The 19879-nt window shown below is 42.4% G+C and overlaps 1 protein-coding gene and 2 non-coding genes across 8 annotated transcripts; all 3 read right to left on the reverse strand.

Annotated features, from left to right (window-relative positions):
• Positions 1–3192: 3192 nt before the first annotated feature.
• Positions 3193–3265, reverse strand: trnak-cuu. Its single transcript has one exon. It is a non-coding gene; the product is annotated as a tRNA-Lys (tRNA).
• A 280-nt stretch (positions 3266–3545) lies between these two features.
• trnak-cuu lies at positions 3546–3618 on the reverse strand. Its single transcript has one exon. It is a non-coding gene; the product is annotated as a tRNA-Lys (tRNA).
• A 1204-nt stretch (positions 3619–4822) lies between these two features.
• copz2 (COPI coat complex subunit zeta 2) lies at positions 4823–18262 on the reverse strand. 6 transcript variants are annotated; one of them, XM_034539107.1, is made up of 11 exons: positions 18082–18262; positions 16637–16836; positions 13299–13367; positions 12226–12310; positions 11371–11462; positions 10300–10355; positions 8818–8895; positions 8663–8714; positions 8146–8184; positions 6926–6958; positions 4823–6080 (listed from the first exon to the last, which is right to left on the reverse strand). In XM_034539107.1, the coding sequence occupies exons 2-11, from the start codon at positions 16649–16651 to the stop codon at positions 6033–6035; spliced, it is 567 nt and encodes a 188-aa protein (XP_034394998.1). In that variant the 5' UTR covers positions 16652–16836; positions 18082–18262; the 3' UTR covers positions 4823–6032. The 6 variants fall into 6 exon arrangements, with proteins under 6 accessions (XP_034394998.1, XP_034394997.1, XP_034395000.1 ...); XM_034539106.1 differs by lacking the exon at positions 16637–16836 and having other exon boundaries at positions 18082–18260; XM_034539109.1 differs by lacking the exon at positions 6926–6958 and having other exon boundaries at positions 18082–18258.
• Between the last annotated feature and the right edge of the window lie 1617 nt (positions 18263–19879).

Raw genomic sequence — 19879 nt, forward strand, 5'->3', positions numbered from 1 at the left:
TGGCATAAGAGGCCCCTCGGCTCGCTCCGGCAGACCTGGGTTATATTTATTTAGTTCTTATATTTATTTGAGAAGGAGGCGGTGAGGCCCAGCAGCGTTAAAGGCCATGTGTTGTGTTTCTCCTTCCACCGCTCAATGAGGACTGGCAGGGAATCCGGCGACGAGGCGCCCAAGTCCGGCTTCGCCCCGGGCATACCGCCAGGAGGTCACGCATTCAAACGCCCTTTCAAGCACCGGGTAGGATCTGGTCTGGGCCACGGTTCCAGGATTTGGAGCTCGCTCCATCTGTGAAACCATCCTGGAGGTCACTGGAGTTCACTCGAGTTCAATGTTTGGTTGGTTCTCAAAGAGTTTCCAGAGAATTACAGATGCTTTATGGAGATTATAATTTAATTTAAATATGCAATTGGGGCATTCACTTTTCAAATATGTGCTGATTTGCACATGGGTCAAAATTCTTGTTTCATTTAGTTGATTTATTAGAGTCAAGGTCAAGGTTTTCTCTTTGTCTCCATAAATCAGGAAATACTGTTCAAATACAGTCTTAACAAACCAGAAAATCTATATGTACTGCATTGTGAGCTTAACCACATTTTGAGGACACAGCAGGTGAATAGAGGGGAAATAAACTAACAAATAGATAGCACCATGAAACTTGCCGGTTGAATACATACATGCATTCAAGTTTTCTGAGGTTTTTATTGTTTAAATATGCAAATGAGGCATTATCTAATGCTACATTTTGGGGATTTTTTGTGTTTTTCCCATAGTCTGAACTATATTAAAAACCCTCAAATCGCAAATTTGACCAGTGCTTGATTTTTTGCATGTAGTGTCTCCCCTTTATATATTTGTGAAGGTCTTTTGAAGGTTTTGAAGGTTTCTGGAGGTTTTAGTTTAGTTTAGCATCAAGAATGAATTAACGGTTTTACATGGAGACTCCGGGAAGTTGCTGGTCCCAGCAAAGAAATAGGCTGCCCATAAGGTTTTTGTAGAGATATTGTGTTTTACTTGGTGCTGGTAGGCCAGATCCAGACCAGCTGTTTCCCCTTGTTTCCAGTCTTTATGGAAGTTATGGTTCCAGCTACATATTTACCATACAAACACCAGAGTGGCATCAACCTTCTCATCTGACTCTCAGTAAAAAAGGACATAAACCTATTCCGTTAGTATTTTTCGTTTTCCGTGAGTCCACCTTTGGTGGTCTCTCTGGGTATTCAGATTTTTCTGGGGTTTCTGAGTCCCTGGAGATCTCTACAGGGTTGCTGAGGGCCGCAGTCGCCGGCTGTTGTTGACGGTGACTCTCCTGCTGTCGCTTGACTCCTCATGGTGTCGGGGGCTTGGCGTTTTGAAGGTGCTAATTCATTTTTACAGCCAGGCGTCCAGCTGGAGCCCGCTGGAGAAAATTAACACAATTACATTTCCACATCATATTAAAGGTGGCAGTTTGCAGCCGCACAGATGTGCCCTAATGGAAAGCTAGAACGTCACTGGAAAGTTACACCACTGCGTCAGGAATAAAGCTCATACCATGCTACAAGACGCTATACAACATCAGGGAAAACAGAGATGGAACAATCCCTGACAAGAGTTGCTGAAGCTCAACCAGCCCTGAAGGCACTCGGGCTACCACACAGACTGAGATTATTCACGTGTTGCTCAGGACCAAAGTGATGCCAACGGAAAGTCTTAGTAGGAGCCAGAATCATGCTGGACACATGAATGAAAAACATCCAGGTGTCCAAGCAACAGCTAGAGCAAGTGATGACTATTGGTGTGTGTGTGAGGAGGTGGATGGGTCTTAACCCTAACCCTTAACCCCTAACCCACCAACTATTGGTGGTTTTGTGGTCTCAACCTAACTATTGGTGGTTTTGTTGCCTAAACACACTGGTTTTGTTGTCTCAACCTAAATGTGTGTGATTTTGTTGCCTGAATCTAATCGTTGGTGTTTTTGGTGCCTAAACCTAACTATGTGTGCTTTTGTGGCCTAAACCTAACTATTGGTGGTGTTGTTGCCTAAACCTAACTATTGGTGGTTTTGTTGCTTTAACCTAATTGTCCATGGCAGGTCATGACCAACACAGGACTTTAAACAGAAAGGCCGGTTGTGGTTTTGTGGTTCTGGTATGTTGCCTAAACCTAACATTCATGACAGTCTTCCTAAACCTAATGACGAAACCTAACTGTGCTGAGTTATTCTAAGCCCAACCATGATGTTTTTTCCAAAACCTAACTGAGAGATAATTATAGAATAAAATAGCATGCAATGCTGTGGTTTACAGGGAATTATATATATCGGCTAAATTAATATGTATTAAAGTTAAAAAAAAACATTTGGTAGTTCGAGAGTTGAAGGTGTGTTTTTTCTTGGATAGTTTACCACCATCTTTCACTTAAAACCAAAGTGCACCCAGCCAGTAAACAGTGAGGTAATTCAATCACTTTATTTATGCTTCAGAAAAAGAATGACTCTCTTTGCACTGCAGATGACTTGCAATTCTCTCTCTCTCTCTCTCTCTCTCTCTCTCTCTCTCTCTCTCTCTCTCTCTCTCTCTCTCTCTCTCAAGTGCCAGGTCTCTTTACCATTTTCATCCCCGCCCACTTCTCTCTCTCTCTTCCGCCGTCGACCTCTCTCTCTCCATCTCTCGCCCAGCCCACATTCGGTGACATCACAACTGGGCCACCCAATCCCTGTGGAGGCCAATTTATCACTGTCAAAGCCTTGGCCAATCAGCAATCAGCTTTTGTATGCTAATCAATCCCCTCAGCCAATGGCAGTGTGTGCGTGTATGTGTGTGCGTGTGTGTGTGTGTGTGTGTGTGTGTGTGTGTGTGTGTGTGCGTGTGTGTGCGTGTAAGCGTGTGTCTGTGTCTCTCTCTAAAAGTGTAAAATATAAACCAGGCAGGCAGTGAAACAGGACACATCAGGACCGAGAGAGAAAGCAGTTGATTTTATGATGCCCTCCCCTGACATTTGATTGACAGGGCAAGAGAAAGATTAGGTAGTGTCACAGAAAGAGAGAAAGGAAAAAGCCAACTTTTTTAGGCAGTCGTGTCCTTCTGTCTACAGTTGTAATGACTTCTAAAATGAGAGAACCTAACCACATGAGCCTCCCCCGCCCCATCTATCTGTCTATCTATTAATCATGTTCCAAACTTTGAAGTAATTTTTTTCCCGGTAAAATGTTACAGCCCAACGTGGGGCTCGAACCCACGACCCTGAGATTAAGAGTCTCATGCTCTACCGACTGAGCTAGCCGGGCAATGAATATAACCTTGTGGATTTCGACAGTCATTTTTGACCCTACTGTCCATCAAACGCTAGGGGGAACTATGCTATTCATGAAAGCTATTTCATATCAAATGTATTTAACTTTGTTGCACTTCTATTATTACAGACGTTTTTTGTAACTATAAGATTGACCTTTAATGTAAATATTAATATATTAATTTTTCTATGAAGCAGCAGGAGTTAGTTACTGCTTTACTTTTGGAATTGGTGAAGTCATTTCTGTTGGGTCTTCGTCCCTGTCAAAAAGTTGTAGCCCAACGTGGGGCTCGAACCCACGACCCTGAGATTAAGAGTCTCATGCTCTACCGACTGAGCTAGCCGGGCATGAAATAATCCCACCCGGTGGCGGATTTAAATAATTAATGAGCGTTTTGGCATTGTAACATGTAACTTGTAAATTGTTTTGATTGCATAATAACAATTCATACATTTGCATGAAAACAGTGACACAGTTACACCAGTTACATGATTTGTGTGTCGATACAAACAGGGATTTTTGTCCTCTCAGCTCAGGGGTCGGCAACCCGCGGCTGCGCAGGCGCATGCGGCTCTTCAGCCCCTGAGTTGCAGCCCCTGAGTTGCAGCCCCTGAGGCTTAGACAACAACAAATGTTTAAATGTAATGACAAATGAGAACAGTCAATCAGGATTGAGATGTAATACTACCAAACAACCACAAGGGGTCAGGGCATGTACATGAATGAACATCACCAACGGCGGCACCGGCTGCAACAAGAGGGGGCTCACGTGAGCTGGACCGTCGGCAGTTGTCAAAATGCAACTTTTTATTTCACGTGTACATTTTTATTTTTTTTTTCAACTCACTTTTTCCTCCACAGTTTCTTAGACGCCTCTTGACAATGCAGTCTGTTTCTACCACGTGGTAAAACCTCTGTACTGAACATGGAATAAACTGCCTTCATGCTGTAAAAACAAATGATACATATCACACAGGCCTCATGTATGAACATACTGCAGGACATCATCTATATTATGTTGATCTGCTGACATGTTGATGGGTTTATTGGAATTATTAATTTTCTTTATTTTAATGTGTATTACCGCCTCTTTTACCATCAGAATATCAAAATGTAAAGTGATAATAATTCATTATTTTGAGCCTCTCTTGTATTTTATTACAGAGTCAGTCAAAATAATGTATATATCAATAGTGGGGTATTCAATGATAATTTCTTAAAGGTTTTAAAAATATAAATGAACAAATATATCCTTTATTTGCAGCCAAGCAATCACATTACTCCGCAGGAAAACCAGAACGAACCATTGGCTGGGGGAGTAAAGGCACGTGCCTTCCTAACGTTAGTGGGGCTACCAATAACATCCCTGACCACACCCACGACATTGAGCTGCGTTTTCAGGGAGCATGAATATTCATTAGGGTCGTAGATCTGACTCCTGATTTGATGATGGGCGCACAGAGGGCAAACTAAATTGTACTTTTGACATTAGTGTTTTTGAATAATAAATAAAAAACTAAAACATATGAACAAAACAAATAGGAAAATTCATAAAGAATAAATTATTATTTTATTCTTTATTAAATGTATTATCAATCTCACAAATAGTGGACAGACAAAACTAGGAAAAGGTGTTCCAACATCCAAATGTAACAAAATGTCTTTGGCGTTTTCTTCTTCTTCTTCTCAACTAAGAAAATATTTAATATCTATGAACATCCTTAAGTCTCAGAAAATAGACATTATTCTGTATAATCATTTTTTTATAATCTTTAAGGTCCCTTTAGATCACCCTTTAATAGTGCGATATATATATAGCACTATTACTTTAACTTCATGAGAGAAGTACACTTAAAGGATTTTCTTTTGTTTTACAGTAACATATTCCCTCTCACACATGGTGCTAACATTTGTTTAGTGTCAATACATTATTTTTAAATTAGCTGTATGTCGTTTAAGGAGCACAACAAACTTTATTAAACTGAGAGAAATTCAGTGCAGGAATGTGTGTGTGTGTGTGTGTGTGTGTGTGTGCGTGCGGTGTGGTGTGTGTCTGTGGTGTGTGGTGTCTGTGTGTGTACTTAACACCACCCCTATTACAGGACATGTTTTTTATCATCATTTCATTGTATGTGATATTCAGCTTTTTGACTTGCATTTGCAGATATTATTTTTTCTGTGCCTATTCTTGTTTTTCAGATTCTCATTAAAGCAGATTAAAAAATGAGTAGCATATGTAACATTGTATGTAACTATTTTTGTTGTGTTTTTTTTTGGAAGGGGCTGTGTAGGGTGGTGTCTTCCTGTCACATTGTACACATCAGCAATATGCAAAACAGCTGAAATACATCTGTCAAATTCAGTTTTGAGTAAATGGGAGCGGAAGATCCTGCTCCACTGAAATAAAAAGGTGATAGATTAGTGATCCTGGTGCTGAAGAACTTGAGACCCGAGTTCTCCACATCCTCCTTCGGTTCCCTGATGTCATTTGGCCTGATAGACGTCACACCTGCATGAGTATATGAGCAAACATCGTTCCCCAACCAAATGAGTCCATTACATGTCACACACCATGTAACACAATGCCGTCACACAAGAAATATAATCCCATCACTGGCTGGTTAGCTGCTCCATAAAGCAGCCTGTCAGGCTTGTAACGACCCTTCCCTGAAGCCTTCTCCTATGAAAAAATAAAATAAGGTTTGGGACTAAAGATGTTCTCGAGAGCTTCCTGGACAATCCTGAATGCGTCTGATCTGGGTCATTTCAGTATGGACCATTTGATCTGTTCCTTGGCTGACTGCAGAACCTAGGGAGCAGAGAAGAAGCACGAAAAATAAGATATCATGTAGCATGATGACACAGAAAATAAGGTATATATGAAAAGGAATACCCCATAAAACTTAAAACCCATGAAATATGAAACGTAGTACACATTTTTGATGATACAAATGTGTTTGTTTATGCCCTTAGGAACTTGTATGGTGGGGACAAGAACTATACTGGTTATACTATTACAATATTTTTAAATAAAATATTAATTATTTAAATATATCTTGACAGGAAGTACAATTCTATCGCAATATAGAAAGAGAGAGCCTTCTGTTGCTTTTATGTTTTTTTTTGGTTTTGGTTTTTGTTCAAAGCGAGCAAATTTGGGCAATTTCATCTTTCCATGATCATCAGTTTCCACCGTCAGTGTGGTCCTGCATCCCTCCACCTCATAGCAAGATTTGAGCAGTGAGGTTGCAGTTCCTCCTTTTAACAGCAGGGGGCACGTGGAGCTCAAATAACATTCAGTGTGCCATCCTGGGAAATGCAGTCACATTAGTTCAACTGCCACTTGCATCCGTTTAGTGCTCCTCTGTCAACGCAGGTGTCATGTTGTTCCAGAACCCAAAAAAAGAGCCGTGTTTGTGGGCAGTTTGTATTTGCAGTTCTCCAGAAAAACTGCAAGCATCAAGCATTCTTGAAGAAAAACATGTTCTTTTTTTAAGCTTTTAATTGAGGATTTGTGTGACATGTGCACATAGATATGGAAGAACTGCATTTTTAACCAGGCAGTGGAGCGCTCCAGTATGGACTATACAATGTTATGGTACCATGAGCGGTGTAGTGCAGTGCAGGGCTGTTGTGCAGTTAGTAGAGACTTACGTTAGTGGTCAGCGCCAGTTTCTCTGTTATGTGCTGTCAGGGTTAAAGCGAGAGATAAAGAAAAGCTTAGAGCATGCGATCGAAGTAAATGTGGCATGAGGGTTCTCTGATCAGAGATGCAGTTCCACATTCGTCCAGTATTTAAAGAGGGATGGCGCTTTAAGAAGTTATTGTTAACCCATGTAAATACCCATCGACCCATTCATTCATTCATTCCCAGTAGGGCATGTTAGTGCTGTCCGCTGCTTTGGAGCAGAAGCAAAGCTAGTTGCTGCTCCACACGGCGAGCTAAAAGCATTAGCATGCAGCGCGGTGAATTTGCCGACGGAACGTCAAACTGCCATCAGTCAGAGAACCCTCAGCTTCCTGCCGTGGGCTCTGTTAAACAAGTGGCTCACGGTAATGAGACGTTTGTTATTTGGTCCGTTTTTGCTTTGGTTTCTGAACTTGCGACCAATACAAAAAGAAACACATTTCTCAGATCTGCATTCTAAGTTCGTCCACGTGAGCTTCTCCTAAAAAGGTGAAGGTCATGTGACCTTCTCCTAAAAGGTGGAGGTCACGCGGCCTGACAGGATACAGGATTAATGGAAAAGTCCCCGCTTCCTTGCCAGGAGCTAAGCTACAGCCAGCCGGCTACAAGGTAGAACAAGGGGCAAACTGCGGGACTGGCTCTGTCCAAAGGTCGAATTCAATTACCATCACAGAGAAATCGGAATTCTCTATTCGTACACATGATGTGACTAACACTTTTGTGAACAGCTTTTTCCACCTGTTCCCAGTGTTAGCACTAAGCTATGCTAACTGCTGGTTGTAGTTTCATATTTACCGTACAAAGATTAAGGTGGTATCAATCTTCATATCCATCTCTTAAAGAGAAAGAAATCTGAAGAAACGGTTAAAAATTACCCTCTATTTCCAACTAGCTTACTTTATGCTGTAGCATAAATGTACAGAAAGTACATATTAAACATTTTATCTTTACACCTTTCAAATATTTGCTAAAATGCCAACGCGAGGGGATCACACATTTGAGACACATGCAACACATTTCCACCTCATAGACGAGCAGTTAAAGGACAATTAACGTCTGGGAAACAAAAGTAATAGCCTAAAGTATCCGTTTACAATATGTGTGTCTCTGAGTGCGTGTGTCTGCATGAGCTTATGGGTGCACTTACTAGATGTGTGTTTGTGAAATGCATGTGTGTGTGTGTTACCTGGGCCACGCTTTGTTCGGACAATGGGCTTTCATCCGCCTGTAAAATAAGATGACATCGGTGTATTTACACACACACACAGAATCAGTGGACATACTGTACCATTACAAACTGTATGCAAGTGTAACTTTTCCTCTAGCGCCACCAGCAGGTCAAAGTTGGATAGAATTCTCTCTCCCTCTCCCTCTCCCTCTCCCTCCCCCTCTCCCTCTCCCTCTCCCTCTCCCTGTCTACAGCAGCTGGCTCTTGTCTGTTTGTCCCTCTACGTTCCCGGTGAAGCTCCGACATTAGCTGACACCAATCAGAATGAGAGAGACAGGGTGAGAGAGAGAGAGAGAGAGAGAGAGAGAGAGAGAGAGGTAGAGGGGTATGAGTGGGCTTCTTTGGGAGTCTGAACACTCTCGTTCTGAACAGGCCAAGCAGCGGCTTGACAATATAACATTTGTTTTCCAATAATTCGAATCAAGAAACAAATTGTTGCAATTGGTTGGTTGGGAGTGACGGACAGTCATCTTACCCTGTAGTTGACCTTCTGTAGGACCTGCTGGGGGTCACTCTCCAGAATCACCCTAGCAACAGGATAGGGAGTATTATTATATGGTACAGTTATTTTAAAAAGATAATAGTTAATGTGTAAACTAGTTGGAATTGTGCACATTATTTGTCTCTTACCCGCCATCGATGATTTCGTCCACAATCAGGAACACCCCTTCCATGTTGTCCAGTAAACACCTCCGCTCCACATTTTTCCTGCAGAGAAAAAAACTAAAACAATCCCGTCTAATACTCTGGATCTCCCCAAAAATGCGGTTGTTCCTTCTCTTGTCTCCAATCCCTTGAAAAGATTGACGCTGGAGCCCGGGGAAGGTTAGCCTGACTCTTAAGTCCTAGACACACCTTCACCTCTGAAGACCACAGGATAACAACTTATTCTTCAATACAGCATGATGGTCCATTTAGAGTCAAACAGACCATAAAGCAGGGTATGCTTTAGGGCGGGGCTACAAGGTGATTGACAGGTCTCGGACACTTTTAGAGACGTATACGGCGTTTCTACTATGCATTCCAAATATGGTAACTTGGATGCGGAAAAAAACAAGATGGCAACGGCAAAATCGCCAAACTCAAGGCTTCAAAATATCAGTCCAAAAACTAATGGGTGACGTTTGATGACTTCTTAGTCCATGGCTTTTACAGATCTTTCACTCGCAACAAATAGATCCAACTCATTACTTCCCTGTAAAACCACATTTGTTTTTACATTTCTGTTAATGTACAAATGAAACAAGGAGATGCTACCAGTCTTTATGCTAAGCTAGGCTAATCGCCTTCTGACTCTGGCTCCATGCCTAATGCAAAGACATGAGAGGAACATCAATCTTCTAATTCCACTCATCCCAAACTGTGTACTGTTCCTTTAAATGTCCCAGGTCCATGCATCATGTCTCCTAATCACTAATCAAGAGCATTCACCATTCAGCAGCATCACTGATTGTATACTGCAAAACTCCGATCTGGACATTTACATTTTGCAAATTAGCCTATTATCTTTAATACTGTATAATAAATATGATCTCTCAACGTCCCCGCCGCTCACACACTACATCGGTTCCCATAGCAACCGCATCCACCACTGTTCCGTGGCTGATAATGTTGAAGTCAACAATGAGGGATCCTGGTGTGCCCCACACACACACACACACACACACACACACACACACACACACACACACACACACACACACACACACACACACACACACACAGCTTTGCTAAATAATCTTGGTGCTTTTCTAAGTGTGTAATAAATATATGGCCCTGTTCCATTTAGGTAAATCACGATTCTCACGAAAATCATAAATACAAATTGAAATTGAAAAGGAGAGTCACCGTCCCCGTGAGAGGCTCTGGTGGAGGGACGGCAGTGTTTGTGTGGATTATCATCAACACTGATGATGATGAGACTACATGACGAAGACTACATCAGTCAGAAATGTCACCGTCACTCTAGCAACATGACTGAAGCTGTCCGACATCACAGCAAGATTATTGAATGTCTTGTCAATGTTCTTTTGTTATTGTTGTTGTTGTTTTAGATGTACAATGCCCTTCATGGCGATAATTCTGTAACTCTTTTATTTTAACAGTACATACCTGAGGATCTGACTGAGGGACTCAAACAGGCAGCTCAGTACTGACACCAGCATCAGCTAGAGAGGGACAGAGAAAGAGATTAATTAATTCGGGGGGGGGTATGGTGTCACTTGGGGCCAAAATTGAAAAACAAGCTCAAAAAGGGCACACGTTGGATCACAGAGCAACATTAGCATTAGTCAGTATCAAATAATGTTTTGGTCTGTACAATACTGACATATTTGTGGTAAGTTAATTTATTAATTCAAATATGTTCATATATTGAAGGCTAGGGTTACTATCTTGAGAAACTAGACTATAGAATAACAAAACTTTAAAAACCCAGTGTTGCCAACTCTTCTCTGAAGAAAGAGCAGCAGCACTAGCTCCAAAGTCGGCAGCCCTGTATGATAATTATTGTTATAATAATAATAATAATAATAATAATAATAATAATAATAATAATAGGCTATTACAAAAAGGGGTCAGACTGATGGACGCACACCCCCTTTCGTGTGCCATACCTAAATGTGTTTGTGTCATTTTCCTCACAATAGGATCATTTTAAGTCCTTGGTATATGATAGTTTTTAACATTCACTTCCCGAAGCCACTCCCCCAAAAAGGATCATAGGCCAGAACAACGAGGCTTTAGGCCCTATTTGCAGGTCAGGGTCCACACAGCTGTAATTGATTGTGCTCCAATTCCAGCCAGATAGCCTAATACCAGCCTAAATGGAACAGGGCCATAATGAATGTTGTTAATCACACCTGTGGCTGTACCTGCAATGACATGTCAAAAATGACTGCTGATTTATCGATCTCTGTCGGGATGTCATGAGAATTTCAACAAATATAACAAAATAAGTTTAAATGTTTAACGAGGATTACCCACCATAAGCTTTTATTTCTTTTTTTTGCGTTGATCATGGATGTCATTAGTTGTTGTTTTTTACCCCTAAATACCCCTTAAAATATTACAAAATGACAAAGTAGGTGCACAGGGTCACTGTTTCCTCCAGATCAAGTCATGTTTGCTTTAAAGCACAGAGACTGAGCCTTTGTTTTTAACAATAAGTAAAATGCCCCCTACCTCGTTCTCCTGAGCACTTCCCACCACATAGAAGAAGAGATCGATGCTGCTCTTATAGACCACGGTCATCCCCTCCACGAACGCTATCTCGTCTACAGAGAGAAGATGGAGAGAGGGATGGGTTCAGGATGCAGAAAGGAGGACAGGAACACTTCTCTTTTATTCACACAAAGACTCTATTTTAGTCCAATTGTAGAGTATGTTTAATCGCACAGCCATTAAAAAATGACAACGATTTATAGAAAAAAGAGAGAGAAAAAGCGATAGGCAAATGGATGATAGTCACAAGGAAGGAAGAGAGGAGACGACAAAGAGAGGGGGCAGAGATCTAAGAAGGGCAAGGAGGGAGGTGAAGGAAGGAAACAATATGATAGGAGAGAAGGGGGAAAGAAAGATATGAACTTGACAGAGGGAGGGGGGAAAGGACGGGAAAAAGAAGGAAAGGAAACGCGAGACGGAGGAAGAGAAGGGATGCTTTAAGGAAAGGGGGAAGAGCAGGACAAAGGGAGGATGAGGCGGGAGGGAAGGGGTGGGGATATAGCGTGACTTGGGAGAAGAAAGAGGGGAGAGGAGAAAAGGAGGAATGAAGGAGGAGTTTTTGAACAAAAAGGAATATGCCGGGCGGGTGATGAGGAGGCCTGGGGCAGAGACTCAGGTATCAGCTGTGTGAAACTAGGAAGGAATGAGTGCAGACAAAGTGTCTGTTGTGTTTCAGGTAGCCGACAAATATATATGCTCCGCTGCTTTAAACTGTAAAATGTTCTCAGGAACAAAGTAGCTTTGGGCTAGCATCACTAGCTTTGGGATAATATCACATACAAGTGAGACACATGAACAGAGCCAGAGGAAACCTACTGTCGGCCTTGTGTGTCTTGTTGAAGACGTTCCTCTCAAAGTTCTTCTGTTCCTTTATGGAGGGGTAGAGTTCGCGGTCGTAGTACTGAAACAGACACACACACAATGTTGGAAACGGGTTTCATTCTGTTCTGTGCTGAACAGGAACTGATACTGGACAGGGTTGTTGATATGTAACATAATTCTGTTTTTCATCATTTTTTTCATCAATAGCTGTTCAATATATTTCCACTATAAGCTCAAACGAAAGCAGTGAGAAGTATTAAGTATAAAAACGATATTGCCATTTTAAAGAACGACTAAAAAATCTATTGAACGTAAATTCATTTTTAGCTCGAATATCATCCCTAACGGAACAAACAGCGTACATTTCCATCAACCCTTGTGATGTCGAACACACAAACAGTAGATAAAGAAGTTTGGGGGTTTTTTTGGAACCGATGAACAGACGTGACCATATTTGGAATGCGAAGGAGTTAGTAGAGACACTGTATATGACTCTGATAGAGACCGGTCAATCACCTGGTAGCCCCACCCTAAAGCATACTAAGCTTTATGTTCTGTTTGACTCTAAATGGACGATAATGTACTAAATGAACATCATGCTGTATTGAAGAAGACTTTAAACTAGAGATTGAGACCATAAACTCATTTTGTATAGACTTCTATACAACCAGAGGAGTCGCCTCCTGGTGGTCAGTAGAGAGAATGCACGTTTAAAGATGCTTCTACATTATCTTCACTCTGCAGAACCGGAGGTTGCCGCCTGGTTGAACCGCAGAAATGAACGGACTTGTCTCCAGGGAGAAAAGGAACTCCAGTACTTTACTCCAGTAAAAAAAGCAAATAGAACCGGAACCATTCCTTTAAGAGAAGTTATAACACCCCCCCTTCATCTGGGTTTGAACATTTGAAACCCTTATGGGGCTTTACATAGTCTTTCTGTGGAATTCTTGTAATAAACACAAGCCACAGCAGGGTTTCTTTCACAGTGAATTAAATGCTTGAAGTGCTTGTCAGGATGGTCCGCAGTACATAATATAAGGGTTATGGTGGGTGTGCTTTCCCCTTACCTTTGACAGAAGTCTGTTGCCATCATTGTCAAGAATGAAAAGAGCTTTCACCGTGTAAAGGGAGGGTTCCTGTAGCAACAAACAGAGAGAACATCTTCAATATTTCAGCGTTGCCGAGTCACCTCAGGAAGGCTGGGAGAGGTCTCACCTCAGTAAAAGGAAAAGCATGGGACCAGTGTGTTGCCTCGACCGTAATCATCCAGGTGATGCCTTTTCCAGCAACACCCTGTACACACAGTCCGCCCAGTCCGACAGTCATCTGTTCAACCTGCAGACTTTTGTGCTTTTGTTCTGTCACCCAGCTTTGTTTTATTTACCAGCCGTGAAAATGCTAAAAGACATTGTCCAGCATCCGGCTCACTCACTCACTCACTCGCTCGCTCGTCCGCCCGTCCGCCCGTCCGTCCGTCCGTCCGTCCGTCCGTCCGTCCGTCCGTCCGTCCGTAGTGTTTTCAGACCCGAGACAAAGTTCTGTTATGCACTGACTAGCATAGATTCACAGTCAGAGTGTATCACAGAACTTAGACCAGGAACTCACACAACATCCACCGTGCAATGTTCGAAGCTTGCGTTAACATGGTTTACGGGAGGATGAAGACGACGATGACAAAGCTGTATTTGTATCAACAACCTTTTGTTTCAGGCAACATACTGGTCCGATAATGGCTGAACTGGGTCTACAATTGCTTTTTGCAATAGAGAAATAGTCATTTTGTGATCTTCATTCATAAAGTAACTCTGTATTTCAGACTTTGGTCCAATGTCGACTGAACAAAGACATTTTTACACTGAGGTCTACAGAATCTAGTTAGATAGGACTTTAAACCGTGAGTAAGGCGTTCGACACCACGTTCATGAAGGTTTTCCTAAACCTGACGATGAGGATTTGTTGCCTAAACCAAACTTTAGTTTTGTAACTTAATGTCGTTAGAATACCCATGTATTGCATTTCATATTTTCAAGAACTGCCCTAAGATGGTCGCACCAAACAGACTTTTTTCAAAGGGAGCCCTTGTTTGAATAGAGGAGACGTTGCTCTTGAATGGATTATTAAAATTTGAATTATTAAACAAAATGTTCTCACTCTTTTATATATGCTTATTCACTTGAACTTTATCGCTTGTAAAAAGCTTAAGGGTATGATTATTTCATATCTCTATCAATAATAATAACCCCAAAACACAAGATATTAGATTTTCCTTAGACTTCCCCCATCTACCTCCTACTCCCGCTGCCCCCTGGCCCCCAGTAACCACGAATTGTATTCAATAGTCTTTTGATCAAATGTGAGGTCGACCACAGTCCATAGAACCTGTTTAACTCTTCACTTTCAATGGCTGGTATAAGAGCAGGCTAGTTTTGTGCAACAGTCGCACTTCAGCAGTTAGTACTAAATGGTAGTAGTTAGCGGGGTGTAACAGGTTATAATTTAGTGAACACTGTCTGTACTTTATAACTAGACAAAGTTTAAACTTCCAAACCAGTGGTGCAAACGGCTGCTGATCCCTGGTCCTGCCCTGTCCTCGGGGGAACAGCTCTTCACATGGGATGATGAACACACCTCACCACTAACGACACATTGTAAAGGTCACATAGTTTGGAATAGCCGTGGGACTTAGAGGGGATTGTCTATTGTAGAGGTACGAAGCCACACTGAGTTAAAAGGGGAAGCTTACTTGACAAACTGCAAGTCTCTGGCTCAACATGGCGAGCTTAATGCCTAACATGTCAAGAGAAAGTGTCTGTTATTATACGTTTGAACCACATATAATGATTTTCTCTGGACTGTGCTGTTTATAAGTGATTCAAGGAAAAAAACAACATAAAAGCTTCAGGCAAATTTAGACTTGGCAGTTGTCTTAACTGCAAATCGGATTTTCTACGGATTTAGCCGATACCCTGATCCAGTTTAAAAGACAGTAGCTGCGACCTGTTTCATGTTTCAGAATAAGCATATTACATGACGCAATGAAAAGACTTTCAGACGGGCATTTCTTGCCTGCTAAACGACACAAAACCAGAAGATGCATTATTCTTCCGGAGAGAATGGAGAGACACAGAGAGAGAGAGAAAACACTTATTCACACTTCTTTTCGATGAGTTTGATGAGAAGATGACCACTCTTCAGACAACGACCAAACATTCTGTTGTTCCGATGTAGCCAGCGGCTATCCTGGCCATGACTTCCTACTCCTCATTGTAGGGAGGTTTGCCAGGACGTCTGCAACCTGACTGGACGTCTGCATTCGTATATGGACGTCCGTTTTATAGAGACGAAGAAAATATTAAATCCAACGGAATAGGTCGATACTACTAGGTCGGACTACAAACGAAGACCAGAACGCATACAATACCTAAAGTTTGTCCCGTTGCCTACAGATTGTGCATTTCATATGTAGATATCTGTAGATTACCCCTCTTCTGTTTGAATATTAAATGTGTAGCTTGAGCAAGTAGCCAATAAGCTTTGTTAAGCACAAAGACTGGGAACAGGGAAAGATTAAACAAAACAACATTAATTAGTGAGCTTTAGGATTTATTTACCTTTGGACAGCGCTAGTCTAGCCATTATCAGTCTTTGTGCTAAGCTAAGCAACTACTAGCTGGATATAGATTCACCGGACAGACATGAGGTGTCAACCTTCTTGTCCAACTCTTTGCAAGGAAGCAACTTAGAGTATTTCCAACATTAATTAACATTTCAAACTATATATATGGAAAATGAAAGGACTATAATATAGGTGATTAATTCGATGACCCAAAAGTTTTTCTTTGTTTGATTGCCCTTTGTATTTTCTCTGAATAACTGCGAATGAATACAACGCTTTGTACCAGATGACTTGGATAACACGAATTGCTGATTTTCCCACCAGCCCATGAATGCAGCATACTTCCCAATAAATGCGAAGAATTCTCCCATCTGGATCCACTCCAAATCAAATTAAATTCGACCATGTTCTGTCAATGCAGATAATGTAAGTGATTCATTAAAATGAACATGGTAGAGGATCTTAATGATTTTCCTTTTCCATAATCTTGCTTTTGGATATTGCTTGCCTCAAACAAACTGCATGTCACATTTTATGTGAGACACCGCGCTGCAGTAGTGTAGTCGTGGTTTTCCTCTATTTTTGTATAGATTTTTTCCCTTTTTTATGGGTCCCTTTCCTTTTATTTATTTTTTATTTCCTTTTCTTTTTTAATGTATTACTACATTAGTATTGACACATATTTTTAACTGGACAACACTGACCTGTGATCTGCGTAAAATAACATGTTTTCATGTTTTTTTCAATTGATTACTGATATTTGTTTACAGCATCCTTTTCATTACTCACCATCACTAATAGCATTATGGATCAGAAGGCGTGCAGGATTTGACATGACTTAAGCTGCGTTTACAGACAACTCGGAACTCGAAAACCTCCGACCTTGATCTTCGACTAGAACAAACACATCGGATCGCCACTCGGTCTCAGTTCCTAAATCCTCCACCCCCGACCTCGCTAGGAAGCAGATGTCTGACGTCACACGTAGGCTGTGAAACAGTAAACCATAAACTAAAAAAGGGAAACATAAAGTACGTTTGCCTGCATTTAATTCAAACAATACAGACCATCGTGAAACCTGTTCTTCATGTGAATAAAAATTATTATATATGCAAAGTCTCGCCAAAGACACATCAGTTAGTCACCTGGAACACTAAAAATCCCGACCTCAAACTTTGCACCTGAACGCAGCATTAGAAACCATAAAACACAAAGTCTACATTACTCGGTGTTTTGAAGTCGAGTTTTACTCTGTGAACTTAAGAACTGTTAAATAGTTTAATCTTTACCACGTGTCATATTTGTAAAATCATGATATGTTAAACATACATCTGTATAGTTGTCAGTGAACTAGGGAGTATTATCAGTTCAGCTACATACACGGTACATGGAAGTACAATTGAGGTACTTGAGAGAAGAAGAAAAAAAGCTTTACAGTACTTTAGTAAATTTACTTAACAGCAATGATGGGGGGGGGGGGGGTGAGAGAGAGAGAGAGAGCGAGAGTAAATAGTGCGCAAGGGGAGGGAGAGAGAACGGTGGACGTGGCACCTACTCTGCTCTACACGTCAACCATTCTGTGCACATAGCACTCCACACAAGCGGACATTTAAACACACCACACGCACACACACGCACACGCACACGCACACACACACACACACACACGCACACACACACGCACACACACTCCCCCCTTGACTGAGTCTCTCCGGCGCAGTTGGAGCGCAGTCTTCGGGCTCACAGTTGCGCCCTGTTGCGCTGCGCGCTGGAGAGAAGTGGCTGACAGCTGGCGAGTTAAGTTACCGCAACGGACGTGTAGCCGACTGGTTGTTGAGATGAAGAAGAAGAAGATGAAATAAAAGAACTGTCTTTTAGTCGCGCTGTCATGCACGTGAAACGCTGCCGCGATCAGATCGGGCCTGTGCGCGCGTCCGCCGTCGCGTAACACGATAGGGATCGCACTCGCGTTCCGCGTATTTAAAGAATGACTCAAAGCCCCGCTCCTGATATATGAACGATCTGCCTCCATCACTCCTCCCCCTCTCCCTCTCCCTCTCTCTTTCTCTCCAGTATCTCGCACCTCCGAAACTGCCATAGTGCAACAAATGTTCCCATGCGCAAATAAAAGCAGCGCACACACAAATAAAAACATTAATAACACACACACACACATGTGTCCGAGGGACCTGAACAGACCCTAAAACTAAAGGTGCAACGGCGCGAAGGCTCACCAGAGTCGCGTAGTCCATCGCCGCCGCCGTGCTGCTCGGTGTGTTGACGTGGACAGCTCTGAGCTGTCACACCGGGAGCGCCGCTTAGTTTGCTTTTTTTTCTTTCTGCCGGGGAGCCGCCCGGGCGCGCTCCCGGCACCCGCAGCAGCCAACCGGATAAAAGCCACAGGAGCACGAGTCAACGGCAGAGCCTCAGCGCGCGCTCCCGACAGACAATTTAGTTCTTCCCCTTTCCTTCACTCGCTCTCTGGCCTTTCACAATAAGAGTCTTTGTGCTGCTCCCTTTTTCCGGAGGCCGCCGTGACGTCCACAGCTCACGGTGTGTCCGCGGCGTTCAGATTAAAGCGTGAGGCCGTGACATTCTGCGTTTGAGATTCATATTCTATATTTGTAGACAGACAGTCAACAATCAGCAAGCCAAAACACATTGAATGACCTCAACCTGGGCACTGTTTATTTTTTATTCAATTCCACCTACATACAAATGCTCATTGACATGTATTAATCCGTCTCAAAACATAGTCAGGAACAAATGCGATAATGTAACAAGGTTATGTTAGTGTTTTTAAAGAATCGACATATCTGAGAGGAATTAGTTTTTGGGTCCGAGGAACACAGACAGCTATAATGAGGTCTGAGGTATATAGAGGCCGACATTATTGGTGTCGGTCTTATCGTGGGATTTGTTGATACCGAGGAGAATATTGAATAACATAATCCCTTTATAGTTTAATTTAAAAATAAAATAAAATTCCCAATACTAAATGGTAATAATAGCATGTTTTTTGTCTCCTATATTAACTGTTTTGTTGTTGTTGTTGTTGTTGTTGTTGTTGCTTAGCAAGAAAGAGACTTACAATAACCACATTCATTGGAAAGAGGGGATGCTGAGGAACAACTGATGGTACTCAGTTCCCCGATTGCGTGCCCCGCATGGTTTGGGTTAACCAGCACTCATTCACCCCTGTGGGGTTCAAGTTACCTCTAGGTCGGAAACAGAAGGGCTTTCGAGCTAACCAGGAGGGCAGTTTGGAGTCAATCAGTACCTGGATCAGTGGGATTGGTGGGCTTTCTGACCAGGTTGTGCCGGAATCAGAAAGAAAAACCCTGTGGTCTCCAAAGCTTTGTCTCACGCCTCACTCCTGAGATTCCCAAACCAAGGAGATCAGGGCAGAATTTAAAGTCAGTTCAATAAAAGATGTAAGAAATAGAAGTGCAAGAGTCCAGTTTCCTCAGTAAACACAGTCTTGACCCTTTGCTCACTTGGATTGACACAAGAAAGACCAAAGAAAGACCAAACGCTGCACACACACCCCCATCCACATCAACGGAACGGAGGTTGAGCGTGTTTCCAGCTTCAGGTTTCTGGGTGTCCACATTTCCGAGGACCTCTCTTGGACCCTCAACACCTCAACCCTGGTGAAGAAGGCACACCAGCGTCTCTTTTTCCTGAGGAGACTGAAGAAGATCCACGTGTCTCCTCAGATGCTGGTGTACTTCTACCGCTGCACCATTGAGAGCATGCTTACTAACTGCATCACAGTTTGGTATGGGAACTGCTCTGCTTCAGATCGTTAACTCCTACAGAGGGTGGTTAAAACTGCCCAACGCATCACTGGAACTTCACTGCGGAAAGCACGCAGCATGTCAGGGACCCAACACACCCCAGCCACAGACTGTTTGCCCTCCTTCCCTCTGGGAGGCACTACAGGGATCTCCGTTCCAGGACCAGCAGGCTCAGGAACAGTTTCTTCCCCTCAGCGGTCAACACACTCAACTCTACACCACGTTGACATCC

The sequence above is a fragment of the Cyclopterus lumpus genome, chromosome 8 (genome assembly GCF_009769545.1).
Source record: "Cyclopterus lumpus isolate fCycLum1 chromosome 8, fCycLum1.pri, whole genome shotgun sequence".
NCBI classification, from domain to species: Eukaryota; Metazoa; Chordata; class Actinopteri; order Perciformes; family Cyclopteridae; genus Cyclopterus; species Cyclopterus lumpus.